This window comes from Venturia canescens, chromosome 4 (assembly GCF_019457755.1).
Source record: "Venturia canescens isolate UGA chromosome 4, ASM1945775v1, whole genome shotgun sequence".
NCBI classification, from domain to species: domain Eukaryota; kingdom Metazoa; phylum Arthropoda; class Insecta; order Hymenoptera; family Ichneumonidae; genus Venturia; species Venturia canescens.
The window spans coordinates 12,732,560-12,750,690 of NC_057424.1; the positions used below are offsets into that span (position 1 = coordinate 12,732,560).

The 18,131-nt window shown below is 40.8% G+C and overlaps 1 protein-coding gene across 5 annotated transcripts in view; it reads right to left on the minus strand.

The window, feature by feature from the left end:
• Positions 1-18,131, minus strand: part of Nrx-1 (Neurexin 1) — a 216,591-nt gene that overhangs the window by 185,773 nt on the left and 12,687 nt on the right. For all 5 annotated transcript variants that reach the window (XM_043416615.1, XM_043416616.1, XM_043416617.1 and 2 more), the window contains one exon: positions 8,299-8,349. In XM_043416615.1, coding sequence (XP_043272550.1) covers positions 8,299-8,349 — 51 coding nt within the window. The remainder of the gene's footprint in view (positions 1-8,298; positions 8,350-18,131) is intronic.

Sequence of the window (18,131 nt, forward strand, 5' to 3'; positions counted from 1 at the left end):
TATATGCCTGCGAGTGATTATGGGTCGCACATTACTCCGAGGCATCAAAGGATCGACCGAGTCACTCATTAACCACGTGTGTTCTTTCCAGGATAAAAAGTAATTTCAAAGATGCACGGCAAAGGACAAAAAAGCGAACTGCCTGAGTTTAATTAGTAATATAATGATGAAATTATTGATGATGGGTTTATTTTTTTTATTGTGATTTCACAAAATTCAAAGTGTGAAAGCAGTATGTCCAATAAAACATTCTTTGAATACCACGAAAGTTGGAGAACACAATATTTTACGATAATTCAACAACTAAAACGAAGTTGATAGAGCCTGAGCTTGGAAAATTCGAAGAATACCAAAACCGATTCAACTATGATTTCTATAGAGGTCACTCCTGAATTTTGATATTCGATGGAAAATCTCAGAGAGGAATTCCCGAATAGCTTGACTTGAGGTGAATTTCTTTCTTCGTTTGATTTTTCATATTTTGTCTAATCACAATTATTACAAAAATAGTGCTTCCGTGTGGAAAATCTGATGAACATTTCTGGACTTAAAATGATGCAATAAACTTTGATAACAGACGTTAAATAAAATACTTTCTACCAACTTCAAAATTTTCACAAAAAGCTCACCATTTCGTCTTCAATATTAGGGTGGAAAATAATGATTTGACGCGAACTTGAAAAATATTGTGAGACCGATTTCATTTGCGATTTTTAGTTTCCGAAGACGGCTGCTCAAGCTTTATATTCTCCCATGAGTACACATTCACAAAAAACCTCACTGTACATAATGTTGTATGTGTGGTGGGGCGCATGTGTCGGAAGCGAGACAGAAGAGAGTGTGAAATGTGGAGAAGACGAAAAGCTTGTAAAGGTGTGAGAAGAAGAGAGAAAGAGAGAGAGGAAGAGAAAAGTGGCTGAGCAGCTTCCGGGCTCTCCTCGTCGTTTCCATGCGCAGCGAAACATATGGATATAGTAAACCGACGTGATATACACGTGGAGAAACACGCTTTTCCCGTGTACTTTCTGTCTTTCTTTATCCAGGCATACTCTGAACTGCGAGTGATGAGTTGCTTCCGAGTCGAACACAAATCAACTTAGTATCTAGGTGAGTGCCGTACAAGGCTCATTCTACACCTCTGTGCAACGTATTTGTTTGGAGATTTGTATGGTTACGAGATTTTACTGAGCGTTCTCGGATGTTGTGATGTAATTCTGACATTCATCAAGGTTTGAAAAACAAAGTCGACTATTTTTAAGCAATTATTGAGGAAGTTGTTTTTCATTGAGTGTCGTGATTCATGGGTTACTGTTAAAAATGATTGATTATAAAATGTAAATCCGAGTCAATTCGATCATTGCGTGTTTGCAGAAAGTCCATTATTAAAAACTTACTAAGAGGATTTGAATCAGATTTTTCCATTTGAAAATGGAATTCTTCTAATCCACAGCGAATGTTACTGAACGCATCAGAGTAGAAAGGGTAAATGTGAAAAGAAGATTGAGGAATCTGTGAAAGAGAGTAAAAGCAAGTTTCCTCGGATTACGAGAAAGGTGGCAGTGCTTTCATCTTTGTAAGACTATGTTTCACGTAGGTACGGTGTACCCGTGTGTGTGTGTGTGGCTGAATATGTCGAGTCCTGGTGGACTTTTAATGAAAAGAGGTTCGAAAGGGAATCAAGTTGCTTCGGCGACAAGCGCCATTTACTCAGCGGTGCAGTTTTTCTTCTCATACGCACTTGGGATCTCTCGAATCGAAGCACGCTTCTTACATGGACATTTCATCACACGAACCTTTTTCGGTTATCAATTCGTATTAAAAAATCGTACTCGAGGTAACGTGAATTGAGAATCGATTAATAAATACACGGAATAAAGTGTCGGGCGATAAAAGTGTCATCCAAAGTTCGGCTCTATATATTAAAGATCGATCGCGGAGTCCATTAACGTTGAGATTCACGAAGTCTGATCATGCTGATAAAATGTGTCGGTAGTCGATGTGAAAAATCAGAATGTATATATTAACGATTGATTCCATTCGCGTGATGAAAATTTCATTCGTTCATGTGCGGAGGACTGTGGAGCGAGGATACGGAGATGAAAACTCTCGGGCGGACAGCGCACTGACTCGATCTACTGCGAGAAACTGTAGGAGTTTTAACGGCTGCAACGAGAATGATTTCAATGCGATTCCGGAAATCCTTGAACCGTGAGAATATTTTGTTTTGACATAATTTTTTCAAAGGCCTCAAAAATCACACTTTATAAGCACTCGAGCCCGCTTGAAAATGAACGAAAATGAAAAAAATCCAAACACTCCAAAACTTTGCCCTCTTCATGAGCGTTCTGCAAACGAAGCAAATTGTTTGCTTTCGAATAATCGAGCGTGCACCATTCCACTGAAATCGCTAGACTCTCCGCCTACCATTTACCAAGAGACAATATTACATCCAGGATTGCGAGCATTTACGACACTGCAATCGCCTGTGAGAAAGGATCACATATTAGCATACATATTCATGAAGGCGATACGTATAGACCGCGTACTGGACTGGATTTTCCCAGAGAGTAACATGCTCACACGAATAATAGGCGCATATATATCGGTGGGCATATACGCAATGTACGGTTAAACGAGCTGATCCAATGATGATGTTACATCGGGAGCGACGAAGCAGACAGGCTGCGTCGTTCGCACTATCGCGAGGTTGTGCACCGGCACATCAGACGTCTTCGAACGTCTGATGCACTGCAGCGATTCAGGTTGGAATGGAGGCACGTAGAAGGTCGTAACTTGGACGATGTGACGTCTGAGGCTCGATGGAATTCGCCATTTTGTAAATTACTGTGAGAAAGAGAGCGAGTGCGAGTGAATTTTCGATGCAGTGAAGATCCAGGTGCCCATTACCTCGGAATTATGCATTCGCATTGATAAGATCCATTTCCTTCAGTGGAAGAGGGATAGAACGCAGCGATGCAAGGATGAAGATCGAGAGAAATTGCAACCAGCCCATTGCTATAGGCACACGCTGCCGATATGTTTATAGGTATACGAATGTATAACTGTCTGCGAGGTTGAATCTGTTCGCTTCTCATCGCGTCACTCGCTTTTCGCGTTCGTCTCTACAAATGGAAATTTCACAATGCATAATAGACATCATAATCCCAGTGTGCAGGCTCTAAAAGTATTGGAGTATACTGACGGCCAAACCAGACAGCAAGCATATCTCACGTCTCTATCGCTCTGGAAATGTTACCGTTTTTTCAGCTACTCTGGCATTTCTGCAAGTCTAAGGATGAGGAAAGAAGATACCGGACGGACAATATATATTCATTGTAAAATTATGTATGGATATCATCGAAGCTCCGTGGCAGTCCAGTAAACGAAAGGAATTATCCAGATGGAAATATGCAAACGTGACGCGACGTTTTCTCCAGTTCACTGATTTATTCTTACTCCGGACAACGATCCTTCATCCGGGGAACTGTTTCAAGCACTAAATTTATATCAAGCTCTTAATGCCGCAACCGTCGTATTCGGAACGTCAGTTGACGAATCAAAGAAATTGAAGGAGTACAAATTAATTCATTTTGTGGTAATTTGACAGAACGATTAAGATCTTCAATGTGATTAAGCTTTTGAAATATTCTCTTGCATGAGTGCAATTAGTCCTCATAAAAACTCGGACGATTAATGGAATCAAATTTTAATCATCATTTTATCCGAGCTATAAAAAGACCAAAGAAATTGTACAATGTAATCATTGTACATGTGACCACTGGTAGCTCCCGAATGAGCGTAAAAGTGCCTTTATAAATCAATTCTTTTATGCACGTTTAATATTTAATGGGACATCAATTATCGTTCCTTTTCCTTTCGCATTTAATCAAATATGTGCAAAATGACGTTACAGTGACCGCAGTGGGAATAAGATTTTTTCATCGTTTTTATTTGGCGATGAATATCCACATTATAAGTCGGTTATTATTTATGATCGCTTCGTCATAAGCTTGATAAAGTTTGACGAATCAATGCTAATTCTGAAGACCTGCCTCTTCATTTGTCTCTTATCGCGAGCTTTTTGTCAAGCATCGCCACCTGATTTTCTTGACACACATAATTTTTTAAGTAAGACAAACTGCATCAACGTCGGGGCGATTGGATCGACAAATCGTCGCTTATACATAAAAAAAGCTTGGGAAAGAGTTGAAGCTAATAAGAGCCCGATATAGAAAAAAAACTAGTGAAAACTGCGGGGTCAAGGTCACATTGGACTCGCGTGACTTGCAACAATGCTCCGGTGTCTCATTCATAACGTCTCTGCATACAACAATTAATATCTTTCGCAATAGTGGAACTACTTTTTCTAATGTTTCTCGCGGTGCGAGAACCTTGAACACCGAACGATTTGTGCGCACAAAGCAGCTTATGTGTTGCGCCTGCATTAGTCAGATAAGTGCTGGTGAAATAAATTGACTTCGTCAGCATAATAAAAAAATAATCGATATCGATCGAATAGCAACCTTTTTTCTCTGGTAAATTTACCCTTTGACATTCCGAAACGAACTCCCAAGCTGATGGAACAACGGGGCTACATTCTTGGATAGAAATAATCGTAACTACTGGAAAAAAAAATTAAATAAACGAAACGAAGTTTCTACCGCTGCGAGGAAAATACAGAGAACAATATGAGACAAACAAATGTCGTTGTGGGATGAAACAATTTATTTCGCATTACACATCTGTAGTTGAAATTCACATGGATGGAGATAAATAAATGTGATCTTCAATGGCGTATGCGAAACGCGATGAAAAGCTTAATATTCACGAGTGTGCCTCGATCCCCTTAAATGTATTTTGAGTAGCATTATTTTTCAACTTGTTTCTCCAGTACTGCGGGCTCGCTATTCCAAAAAATCAGTCAGACCCGAAAAAGTATGGCCCCGGTAAATCGGAATGTCCGTTTGAGGCACCATTGCTTTAAACATTGGAATAAATCGCATGTTCGCAGCCAGCACATAACGTTTTGAAACAAATGATTTACACATCGGGCAGTGGCAGATGAAGACAGAAACTTATTTTCGCCTTTCGAGTCCAAAAATCGTTGAAGCTCACGTGAAAACGAGAGAAAAACTTGAAATACTTGACGAAGAATCGATATGAAGATTCTAACGTTCCTACGAACCGTCGTGGTTAAAGAGGATTGATTCGCTGATGGCTATCCTCTCTCTTTTTCTCCCTGCGGATCAGATTTATTGGGACACCCTTGGGTATTCGTCCGTTAGTGGCATCCACGCAGTCCGTTTATAGCCAGTCGTCGTCATCGCCGTTTCTATCTCGAGTTACGGTCAAGTTGGGGGTTGGATGAGAGAGGAAGAGAAGAGACGGGAGCGAGAGAGAGGGTAGAACGCTCCCTCGGAGAGCGAGCTCGTAGCAGCGATGCGACTCTTCATAACCACTGTACACATGCATATGTGGCTTCTACAACTTTGCCCACACGCGCACAAACCCCGCACACTTTGTACATTTGACCCACTTTCCGCGTGCGGTTGAACGCGACGGCCCGAGCCAGGAAAGCATTTCCGAAAGTCGAAAAATATTGTATATAAGAGCATACACTTGTGTACGTATAAAAGTGTATTTACGCTCTTTGTGTATCTTTATACTCATACAAACGCACGGAAAAAGCCCGGGCCAGCTATCGTGTTTGTACCGTGAATACATAAACAAAAATTCGGGAATAACCTCAAAGTGAGATTATTCGTGAAAAGTCTACCAAAGGGACGGACGAAGCGGTTCATGTCCGTTGAACTCTCGTTGAGTTTCGTCCACGTACTGCCACAAAAGTTCAAATTCTCTCCAAGAAATCGTAACTGCGACTACGTCCGAGTACTTCAAAATCGTTTTTATTTATTTATTTTTGTTTTTTATTTATCTTAAATCTATCTAGATGTCGGTATTATTATCCGTCTTTGTGATATTCTACGGCAAAGCCGAGACTGACCTACTTCCTTCCCCGCATGAGAAAACAATAGCGATCTCTTGTAGAAAACGAAGAAGAAAGGCCCCGGTACATGCACGTGTACGAGAAATATACGCGATCGATTTCCACATCGCGAATACCCGGCAAGCTTTCGACAATCCGTTCAAGTCTTTGGGCTTTTCTTTCACCAAGCGTACTTGTATACACCTCTGCGCATTATATTTTCCTTCGTACATAGTTCATTCGATCTATGCCATGACGCAAATTTTCAGTTGTGAATAATATGACTTGAGAACGATTGAAATATATTTTTCAAGTAGCTTCAAATATTTTTGAATCACGACGCGGGAGGGGGAACGAAAAATCGTATTTTATCATGGTGGAAAAAGTTATTTCGGATCATACAGAAATCTGTGATTTTAACAATTTTTTGAAGAAAAACACTCGATAAATTTGTTCTGTTGTTTGAAAAAGTTCGAGTGTCTACAGAATAATAATTTTGTCAAATTTTTTGTGATATTCACCGTAACCGTAAATTTTTCAATTATTTTGAAATCGGGAATCCAATTGGTTGATATCAAAGTTGGCGAGCATCAGATTTTCCTTTATCTTTGGTACACTCTTCGCCCTTATACTTAGCGAGTCACGTAACACTGTAACACGTATCGCATTCTAACTGATTATTCGAGATGCAAAGCCCTTCGATTCCGTGCCCTTTAATGCTCTCCTCTGTGGCTCTCTCTCTCTCTCTCTCTCTCTCGTTTTTGCTCCAATGCCCTCATCTCCTTCGTCATCTCCCTTGTTCCCAATCTCATTCGAATGTGCCTGTATAGAATATATGTCCGATACACACATAACGCATGCACGCCACGCTTAATTACAAACCCGGATGTAGCGAGCGAGGTTTCGAGCTGGGGATGCTTAATGCATGCATGGACGTATAACTATTGCGACGTGCACTTGGTATTTGCGAACATGTGTTTGTTCCCGTGACGCGTGCAAGCGAATTTTGCTAATAGTTAATATGAAGCCACCGAATGGATATTCTCTATCTCGTTAACATATGCACCGCTGCGAATGATTTAGTGACGTCTGTGCTGATCAACCTTCCAAAATAGGGTCTGTCAGAAAAGAATTCCCCAAATTCCCAAGTAGTATAGGAAACCTGAGGGACCTTTGAGATCGTTTACTCGAAATATTGAAAAAATTAGCGAGGGGATGATTTATCGTATCTAGAAAAAAATTGGACTAGAAAAAAAGCAACTCTTGAAATATGGTGGAAAAGAAGATTTTTTCCAACGTCCCAAAAGTGCGATGATGCTCGGAATTTTCGTGAATCACCGGCCCTTCGGTAGCAGGTAAATATAATCAAATAATTTCCCAGTAGAGTATCGGAGTTTGAATTCGTTTTGACGTCAACACTTCCATTCGGACGACATGCTATCGGTAGAAACGCGTCAAGATATTTCGGGGCTGGCCATACAGGGAAAACGGCAATGACGATTCTCGCTCATCATCGCCCACGATTATTGACTATCAATATTTATTTCCCTGGAGATCGAAGGAGCCTGGAAGAGCACGAGGATAAAAAGTAAACTGCTCTCTGAATGACGTTGTCGAGAAAACAAAATGGCCGTGTCTGACACTACTCGAAGGCTTGAGCGGACTAACTTCTGCCCTTTTTTCGGCCACCGTAGTTTTTACAAGTCTGTATACTTGTACGTGTACGGTACAAACGGGTACGATGCGGAGATCTCGATCGAGAGGAATCAAAATGCATGGCTTCTATTTTCCAGCACCCCCCTCGGGAATAGTTCGGAGGTCTGGTAACCGAGCCCGGCGCGCTAACGCGAACGCAATCACTTTTCAATTCCGTATACATCTATACGTGTGAAGAGATGCCGCCAGTATTATTATAGCGTGGAAACTTGTGAACCTGCGAAACGAGGTCTGACGGGATAGTTTTCACCTCCATCCATGCCCGTCCCTCCCCCCTCCCCCGCTTGGCGAAAACCGTTGTCTACCCCCTCGACAGCAATATCGCGACCTATCTCGACTTCATCAATTGGATTTGCGTAATTCGATTACGTAAGGAGGCGCCATGGAATACCCACAAATACATTCTGCCTGAGATCATTTCTCTCGCTCTCTCTCTCTCTTTCCTCCTGAAATACGTTAAAAACGAAATATGGCTAAACGTATTCAGCGCTAACCAAGTTCCCATCCACGCCCTGACACCTTTTGTCCGAGGGCACTCTTTCCAGGGTTATGACCGAGCTCGAACTTCATCATGAAAATGCTAATGGTTTACTCACTCTTGGTGTTTTGTGCTGGCCGATCATCTCGACGCATGGAAAACCACCGCACTGAAACAGAAATATTAAAATACACGATGAAAAATATTAACTTCAATAATATTAGATAAATAAATTTTGACTTCAAACATTTTTCTTTTGCCACTGCTGGTTTGGTTCGATCGAATTATTTCCTGAACGAATAATGCGTATTTTCCTTGCTATTTTGTTATTTTCTCTCTACTCATAGCTGATGGCAAAATGTTTCATGCCGCCGAGATACATAAGCAGGCTAAAATGTAATTGAAACAGTGGATTCTAAAAATGGAGTCTAAAAATAATGAATGCGCTGTATTTTACTTACGTCCCCGTAAGTTAAAAACACCTGACCTTATATAAATATTTTTATAGAGTCACATTCATCGTGTGTGATAAATGAGGAAACATGTACGAGATGGAGCAAAAAGTGGTTTCGAGTATGCTCGTTAAAACAGCAACGTGATCAGCTCTCGAGAGAACGTTGAACACGGTTACGGATGCGAGGCAGATGCGAGAGGAAACGAGGGAGAAGGCGATAGAGGACTAGAAAAAGGAACGTCGAGCTCTCGGGCTTCCATAAGTCTGGAGTCTCAAGGGCTTCGAGTTTCGTTAGGAAGGGCAGAGAAATTACGAGAGGATAGAGAAAATAAGCGGTAAGACAGAGAGAATAAAATTGGTCCTGAGAAAATAGTCATCGAGACATGAACTTTGCAGGCGAAGGAAACGCATAAAGGAGGTTTGGAAAAACACCTCGAGATATGATCCCAAAACTTTGGCCTCGTATGAGAGAATATCGCAAGTGTATATTCATGAATGTACGTAAAACGAAGGTATGGAATAATGTGGAAAATCAGGGGAAAATGGAACAGCGGTTTTGGTTGAATCTCCAAACCACTCATAAATATTTTCCTCTAATGCTACCATGGATTTGTTCCATCGTTCATATTCAAAATCTCTTTTTTCCGTTTATTTCGTACTATCTCAGCAAAGAAAAATGTGAGCAAGCAAAAAAAACGAGTAAAATTTGTTTTTATACAAGAAAAAAAACCGCAAAAAAGTCTTGATTTTACCTATTTTTGTAATTTATTTTATCAACGCGTGAAAAAAAAATTGGCAGAGTGTGAAAACTGCTGACGATAAACGATGAAAATTTATGTGTCCAATCGAACCTTCAGCTTTCTTGTTTTTACGTCAACGCTTCGAATGTAATTGATCCAGTTGTAAGAGATGAAAATCGTAGTTGCTGGTAACGCGGAAACTGGTGTTTACGAAGGATTGTTAATTCGACGAAACGAGAGCCACCACCGTTTTATGTGACACATTATAGACGTTACAGTGCGCGAGGAACGGTTCTAGGTGGCAAAGTACGCCTCCAACCAAACGTTTTCCTCGTTCGGAAAACCATCAAATAAATCAAGGCCACCGGATGGCTGGCCAACAACCAGAGAGAAAAACGGAAAGAGAGAGAGAGGGCAGCGAGGGCAAATCCAACCAGCCCAAACCGTATCGCTCTGCATTGGAAAAACTCCTATTGTAGTTGCTGTACATGAATATATACGTGCAAACCAAGCCATATACAGTGGTTACTCGAACGTCATGCCTCTGGTAGTACACACGAAAAACAACGGCGCCATACGTTTCAACTTTGTTGCTTTTGCGAGACTTGAAACTTTTGTTTAGCGGAAACTATAATATTGAGTAGAAGAAAATAAAGCTATGGTACATCGGTTGTCTGGAAATCTCCTTTTTAAAAATTCATTATTTGACGGATTCGTTGTCAAATATGGAGAAGGTTGAGCCTAAAAAATGGTGGGCTCCGAGATCAAAGTCATACTGTGAAAAATATGTTAGTCTTCATAAGTTCGGATGAAATAACGTTTATTAATAATTGAAAGATTAGAAAATTCTAACTAACGCACTGACCACTCTTCCAATACTAGGCTTCGAGCCGCTACGCTGTGAATAATTTGTATTCAGTATAAAAATTAAATGTTGCGAATTATTCGCACACTGGATTCCATATTTTGAGCCGGCTTTCATTCACGAAATTGTTTCCCTCTCTGAAAAGGAACGAAAAATGGGGAGTGTGTTTGAGGATACTACTGACATGTAATCCCAAAATATCGGAGCGACCCTGCTCAGGAATGTCCCCGAAAATAATGCTAGCGTGAGTGCGAATAGTCCCGAACCAATTGGCGCAAGAATTGAAAGAGAGAACGCGAGATAACTGCGTTCAAAGACTAGTCGATCGATGTAAGTGATCGATGAAAACGCACCCCGCGCATGCACCCTGGGTCGCCTGAATCAAGCGAGAACAATTGTGCTAAGAGAAAAATGTCCTGAAATTTGCGCAGCCCGGAAAGTATAGCGACGTCAGCGACTGATGAGCGTGAACCCGATTCCAAATAATGCTCTTGCCGAAGCCTCGCTTGTACCTGAACGGAATGTGTCCCCGTGCTCCCAAAAGCTTATTCAATGTAGCGATGTACGTAAGTGAAAATAAAAGCGTTGATGACGAAATTTTTCACTCCGTTCATGCCCTCCGAACAAAAATGACGAGGGGATGAATTGAGGCTGGGAAAATAAAGCTCCAGTTTCTCGGAGGTGAGATAAAACCGTTGTGTTTTTTCACGCATTATTGCACGGATGAGGATAGCAGCCGCAACAAAACGCTCTGGTGACGAGAACGATGTTGACGACAAGGGGCGAAAGCTCGCTGAGGCGGAAAGACGTCCTTCTATCTCTTTGTCGCTCTTCCCCTTGCTCCCAGCAGCTCCCTCCCCACTCCTGATCCTCTCACCAAATCACGCGAGCAAGGGAGGATTCGGAGGCTGAGAAAGGGAGAAGAGACCCGCGGGAGAGAACGCCAAAGCGACCGGAAAGAGAATAGGAAAGAAGGAACGAAGGAGGACGCCAAGAGTGACCAGCGAACGAAGGAGGCCTGAGTAAGGGCGGAACGGCTTAATCCTCGAGGACGAAAGTACGAAAGACTTCGAAGAGACTCCTGCTATATACTGAACGGGACTACGACGACAGAGCAGGGAGAGTGTGCTAAGCAAGGAGACTCTAAGAAGCAAGAAAGATGGAGAAAAGAGTTTTTCTTTCTGGTATAATGGCGTCGTAACTCCTTCCGAAGTGTCCTCGAAGGGGATACTGCCCCTCGAATTCTAAACACCTATAACTGTACAGATATGCAGTATACACTGTATAAATATAGGCATATATATTTGTTTCTATCTCTTCATCAATATCACTTATGTTTTCCAAAAGTCGAACGCACGAATCTTCTGCGCTGTACTGAGAATAAAAAAACAATTGATGTTATTGAAAGACACTTCAATCTGCGTTGTTCCAATGACTTTTATTCTCAGTGTGGACTTCGAAATTGGGACAAATCTGCTAAACTCATTTCCCAAGTAGAAAAAGGCCTGGTGCATCGCGTGGCTAATCGCTGTAGGCATGACTCGCCATGGCTAAACATCGGGCCCTCGGGTTCCACCGGGAGCCAAACCCACGTGACTGAAACCGTTTGACAAAAGTTTGGTTGAACTCAGCCAGTATCAAGGTAGATCTACCACAGGAGTCGGTGGACGATATTTGACGAATAATCGGCTAACCCATAAGTGGAGTAATAAACTTCTTGAACTCCTGTGTTGGTTGGTACTCTTGTTAAAATCGTTGACCATACGTGGAATCTGAATTTTTCGTATTCGAATAAAACGGTAGTAAAGATGAAGGATCCGCTCTCGTCCGAATGTTCGAGACATTTTCATATCGATATGAATTTAACGAATTAATGAATATTTGAGACGAATCAGCCCGTATTTTGGCGGTACTCATTCGACATGAAACGAAGATAACAATATCGGAATATCGCGGCGATGCAACTACCGGTTTAACGGAAATATAGCCTAGTTCGCTCAAGTGTTTTATCCCGTGAACTCTCTCGTTATAAATTTTTCACAAAGGAATAATAATGAAATTGGAAATGGAGAAGAGAGCGCACGGGGCGAAGGATTGTGAGGCAATTGGGAAGGGTCTGAAAAGACGAGAGAAATAATATAAGTATTAGTGAGATGAAGTTTTGAGAGTCATTGAAGACCCTCCATTACTCCTCTCCGTCTCCTTCTCGCTTTGATTTATATTTATCTGTAGATCGAAGCAAAGGAAGTAAGCTTGACCTGTTTTCCCAACATGAGTATTATACAAATGAAATTTTGTATGCAAGTTGATGCGAAAAACTCATTTAATTTGAGAAGTAATACTTCTTTTGTTAATTAAGCGAAGGGAGCTCAGAATTTTTCGTCGTTTTGCTCAGACTTTAATTGCAATTATTCTGTCTGTAATGTTGCGTGTGTTTTTTTGTTTCTGCATGCTTTCGCCTTGAAATTGGAGAATCGCCAAGAGAACGAGGCGATTTCGTTTCGCACAATTATTTATTTTTATTTTTTCTTGTTTCGCGCACTTTTTCTCTTCCACTGAGTAAATTGCCATCATCGACCGCGTAGTTCGTTTTAGTGCGCGCGTCTGGCAACGAGCGTGCACGAAATTCATGAGATTTTCGCGGCCGTATCCTCCTCGTCATCGTCCTTTCTCCATCTCGTTCCCTCTTTTGTGGCCTCGAATATTCCACGTGCCTTCCGCGTAAAACGATGCGAATATCGATCCAACTAAAGCACAAAATACAGACGCGAGAAACTGAGAGCGAGTGAGTGGGAGCGGGAGAGTATCGTCACGCACGGGGTGCTTCATAAATAAAGCTATATCGGGTCTCGGCCACGGGGATTTTTAACTCGCGCGCGCGTGCTCATACTCACGATACGAGCATTTTCCTCACGCTTCTCCCGTTATTTCTGCTCGCATGTATTATTGATCAATCGAATGACAATTATTATTTACGTATCTTTTCGCAAACATATATTTTACAATGATTTTATATTATTATCGCGATATAAAGGAAAATATAATCATTCTTAGCGCCCCACCGGTGCACCCTCGTGGAATGAAAAAAAGCGCGCGGCAGCCGGGGCTGTTCAAAGAGAGACTCAATAGTCGGCATTATAGTGAAAAACGTTTATAGGGTGTTGCTTTCTCGGCGGCAATCTCTTCGTCCAATTTTCTCGAGCTCATGGCAAGAAGAGCTTCTTCAAAGTGCCGTCAAGCGTTGAGAGATATAAGGGCGAAAGTGTGCGGAGGGAAAGGGAGCATGGTAATAAAAAGGGACCGAAGAGCGGGTACATGGCCAGGAGTGGCATCAATTTCGAGATAGAAAGAGGGAGCGCGCAAAAGAAAATAACTCTTATTCCTTTCGAGCTAGTGAAGATTGACCTCTTGTCTCTGGATTTATTACCTTGGCAAAGGAAAAGTTAATGAAGATCCGGAGCATTGAATTCCGCGATCCGATCAAATGAAAATCTTTCACCGTATATTAGAAGACCCACTTTCGGAAAATCCTCAATGATTTTCATTTTGATAAAACGGAAAATAAAAAGACACGTCCAGTCAAGGAATTCTTGGAAGAAAAACTCACACGAGAAACCAACATGTTTCTATAAGCTTACAACGACAATATTCAATGTGGAACAGCATATTTTCAAAACTTTTCCCCCATCGAGCCATCGCTGATCGAACTTTCCTCTCATTTCAAACTTTCACAATATATTCTTGACTTATTCATGAACTGTGACAACATCTTCCGCATTATCGAAATCCAACATTATCATTCTCCAACAGACAGACAATTCGGATTTATCGTTCTTGAGCTCCAACATCCCGCCTAGAAATTTGTTAGGGTTCACCTGTTCATGATGAGGTCATGATCAGGTTTTGAAACGGGCAATCCTATTGTTAAAAGCCTGATGTGGCCGCTATAAGGTTTTCCACAATAATTTCCAAAACAGCCTAATCTAAAATGGCCCTGATCGGGTTCGCCTAGATAAGGCCTTTTTGACCGTTATCTCATTCAGGTCCTGCTCAGGCTCGACTTAATCACGCCATATGTGGAAATCCTTATGAGATTCCAGCTGGAATCTACCACAATACTGCCTTGACAGTACTTGTTCTATTAGGTCCTTCCAAGGCTTGCCTTATGATTGGCACAAACGCGTATTCGAATAGATGGTGAATAAGTTATATTCCATTCGTGTTTTGTACGAGATCCGAGTGACAAGTTTCCAAGTGATTTTCAAAGTGAGTTTCCATATATTTGATGAAGTTTTATTCTATTCGTATTTTATAAAAGATCCGAGTGACAAGTTTTCAACTGAAATCAAACAATAAAAAAATTGTATCTGAACATAAGTTGAAATGAATCGAGATGACCAACGTCGGTATAAGGCGCGTATGCGTATGCGAAGATATCGCTCTATGCGTAAATTTACAAAAGGTATGTACAATTTTAAAGTGATTTGCATTAATTATATGAACGAATTAGAATTGTTGACATTATACAAACGAGCAAAAATTGTGTTGAGAGAATTATTGATACAAATTTGTGATTTTTCTCTTAGAAATTCTAAAATTGTGCCAATCTTAGCACACCAATCATTTTATTTTATTGTTCAATATTTCACAGATTTACATAGCCCGAAAAAATTCGCCAGCGACGAGAAGAAATCCGTAAGCGTCAAAGATTTTGATCAAGCTGTTGGCAGAGTCATCAACAATGCCAAGGATTGGAACGGAAATCGGGCGATACGCTAAAAAAATGCCCAATAAACGCGTATTTTTAAGAATATAAAATTATACTCTTTATCCACACGTTCCTCAAATTTGACAGTTTATAAAACATAATTATTAAATTATAGGTTACACATGTCAGAATATTCAAAAAAAGACTTATAATTTACATGATTGATTTAATAAAGATTAATAAAATAACGATGTCTTCTAGAAGTCTATGTGCACGAGATTTTCATGTAGGACAACCTGACAGTAGCCTAGTCGAAAACCCTGATCACCGCCCGGTCAGATAACCTGATCAGGGTCTGTAAACGAACGTCAACCGACCCGGACCAGGGCGCCTTATTCGGGCCTGACCAAGCAACCTGGTCACGGCCATTTGTTTCAGGGCGTAACATTTTGGAACAGGGCGTCATCAGGTGGCCTTACAAGCGCCCTACCAAGGCAGCATGGCAGCCTGACAATACCCTGAGGAGGTACCTAGGAAACTTTCTAGGCGGGATGTTGCCTGATAGATTCATCATTAAAAAAAGAATTTTCCACATCGATTATTTCATTTTTTCATTTTGTAATTGAAATTTGGGCTGGTCGAGCATCGGGTCCAGGAATTTTAGTTTAAAATGTACTGAATCATTTTTCTGTTCATTATTATGAGGAACTCATGCATAAAAACCGTCGGGTCTATGTAAATAAGGTAGAACAAAATAAATCACGTAAACTCAACGTAGAAACCTTACTTCAATGGGAAAATTCATATTAAATATAATGATGTGGTTTCCAATGGGAATTAAATTTCTGCACTCCAGGCTCAAGTTTTTGCCTCCGAATAGCTCTCCTGTTTTTCATCAGGCTCATGTTTTTCATAGCATCATACAAGAATCATAAGGAGACATCGGCCACGAGGATTGAAGAAGAAGAGAATGAAAGCGCGCAGCTATAGATTTCAGCTTGGTTATGGCGAGAGAGAAGTTTCCGCGACATAAATATTCCGAAGAGTTACCCTCAGACATCTTCAGAGTCTTTAACTTTCCTACCCTCTTACTTTTATACGGATGCAACGATATAAAGACCGCTGGTCGATAAAGAGGCTCAACTGAGAACACGAAATGTGGAAAAACCGTGAGAATTCCGCCCTTTCAAATTTGAGCTATCGATCTTAATGCATCAAAAGTTTCGCGATGCTACTTCGTTTCCTGCGTTTCTTTCTTCTCGCCGGCTCAGTGCTCTTTCCATCTCTCCATCTTCATTTCGTCGTGAACGATCCTCGGGGTTCCTTTTTGTATTTCTCGCTCGGACTTCGGATATACCTTTGGACTTTGTTTCAGGATGCGAGACAATGACGATGTCTATGCGAAATTATTCTTTCCTTCTTTCCGAAAGATGTTAACATGCATGAATCATTCATGAGGAAAAATAATTCATAAGAAGCTGTGATAGAAACACCGAGGACGAGACGAAGAGCCAACAAACTTCTAGAGCAGTATCTTGCCGACCTCTGCGTCTCATTCGCTCGGTTCGAGTACCTTGGAACATCCGTAAACGTTTAGAGAATTCCATAACAACTTTTTAATGCAAAAATCGGAACCAGAGTCCACAGAAATCGATGAAAATTGAGTAAAAATGAAAGATTCGATGCTGAAAATCAATAAAATCATTCGAAATTTCGTCGTATTTCGTTATGCTGTTTCCAAGAGCTCCCATAATGGAATTGTGGCTCGTATAATATTCATCGATACGAGTTCGATAGAATCTTGAGATATTGATGGAGGTATACAGACAAATCATGTGATGGAGTATTTGAGTAATAACATCAATAAAGCCTGGCACTGTCTGCCTTTCCACTCCGAAATGATTCGGGGCTCGAAGCCATAACAGTCAAGAGATTTAATATTGAAGTAATATAATGGATTCCAAATCGTACTCGCATCGATCGATGTCAATCCACGCACAGGTTTAGTGCGGACATGGAAAAAAACAGGAGGAAGCTCAAAATTAGACATTAATTCGCGTAATAATTCATGAGCGTTGTTACCGTCTATAATGATGACTACGGAAAATGAAAATAGTTCTCGCACCTATCTACTGCGGTGAGTGACGAAGATCGATCAACCGATGTATCAAGGGACTCGTCCAAGGAAGCGGAAGTTCGTGCCAGATTAATCGTCGTGGCCTATACACGCGTAATAAACCTTCTCTCTCCTACTCGCTCCAATAATGAAGGACTGGGAGTCATTCGACAGTATGAAGAAGGAAAAAAAATAGAATCGGAAGGGTCGAAAGAACGTGTGTCATTGCAAGCCCTACAATCAGCCCTTTCCGAAATCTTTAAGGAGGTTGAAGCGCATCTTATGTTAAAACTATTTTCCAACTTTGCACATTAAAATTTTTTAAACAGAAAGCTTAAGACAGTATTAAACTTCTGGCGGGATATGCCGATGATTCACCGTCGTGAAATTGAGATATTTATTGTTGAAGTTAGCAATTTTTTGAAAGCTTCCACAAGAGCCCATGTTTAACCTTGTCATTTTCAACAATGAATATCTCGATTACCAGGCGGTGAAACCTCTCCAAATTTTTCACACATAATTAAGCGCTGTTCAAGAAGATTCACGTAAATTTTCAATTCATTAATTTGGAATAATAAAATCTAATGTATTTTTCGTATGATGTCCTATATATATCGCTTCAACTTCCTTAACCGTTCGAAGCTTCTCTGTTTTTCTCTCCCCCCGCTGAATCAGGAAACAAAAGACTCTCGATATTTTATCCACTTGACATTTATCACGACAGATATACGCCACGAAGATCTAGAGTTCGAAAACGAAGCATTGGGCTGTTTTTCATCGAGAAGCAATCATTGTCTGTAAGAAAAACCTCGATTTCTTCCTTATCGAGAAGAAATCGAACGAAGAAATAATGAATAAAAATCATAATTTCACAGGTCTTCATCCCGAGAAAATTTCAACAGTAGACAGTTTTTTATTTGGGAATTTATTTTTATTCAATCTACGTGCAGGAGGTTGTTCTTCAATTCAACACGAGTGAGGACACTGCAGCAGTCGTTAGAGGAGTCAAAGAGGCGAAAACGAAAAAAAATAAAAGTAGATGGACGCTATAGAAATCGAAGGGTACCG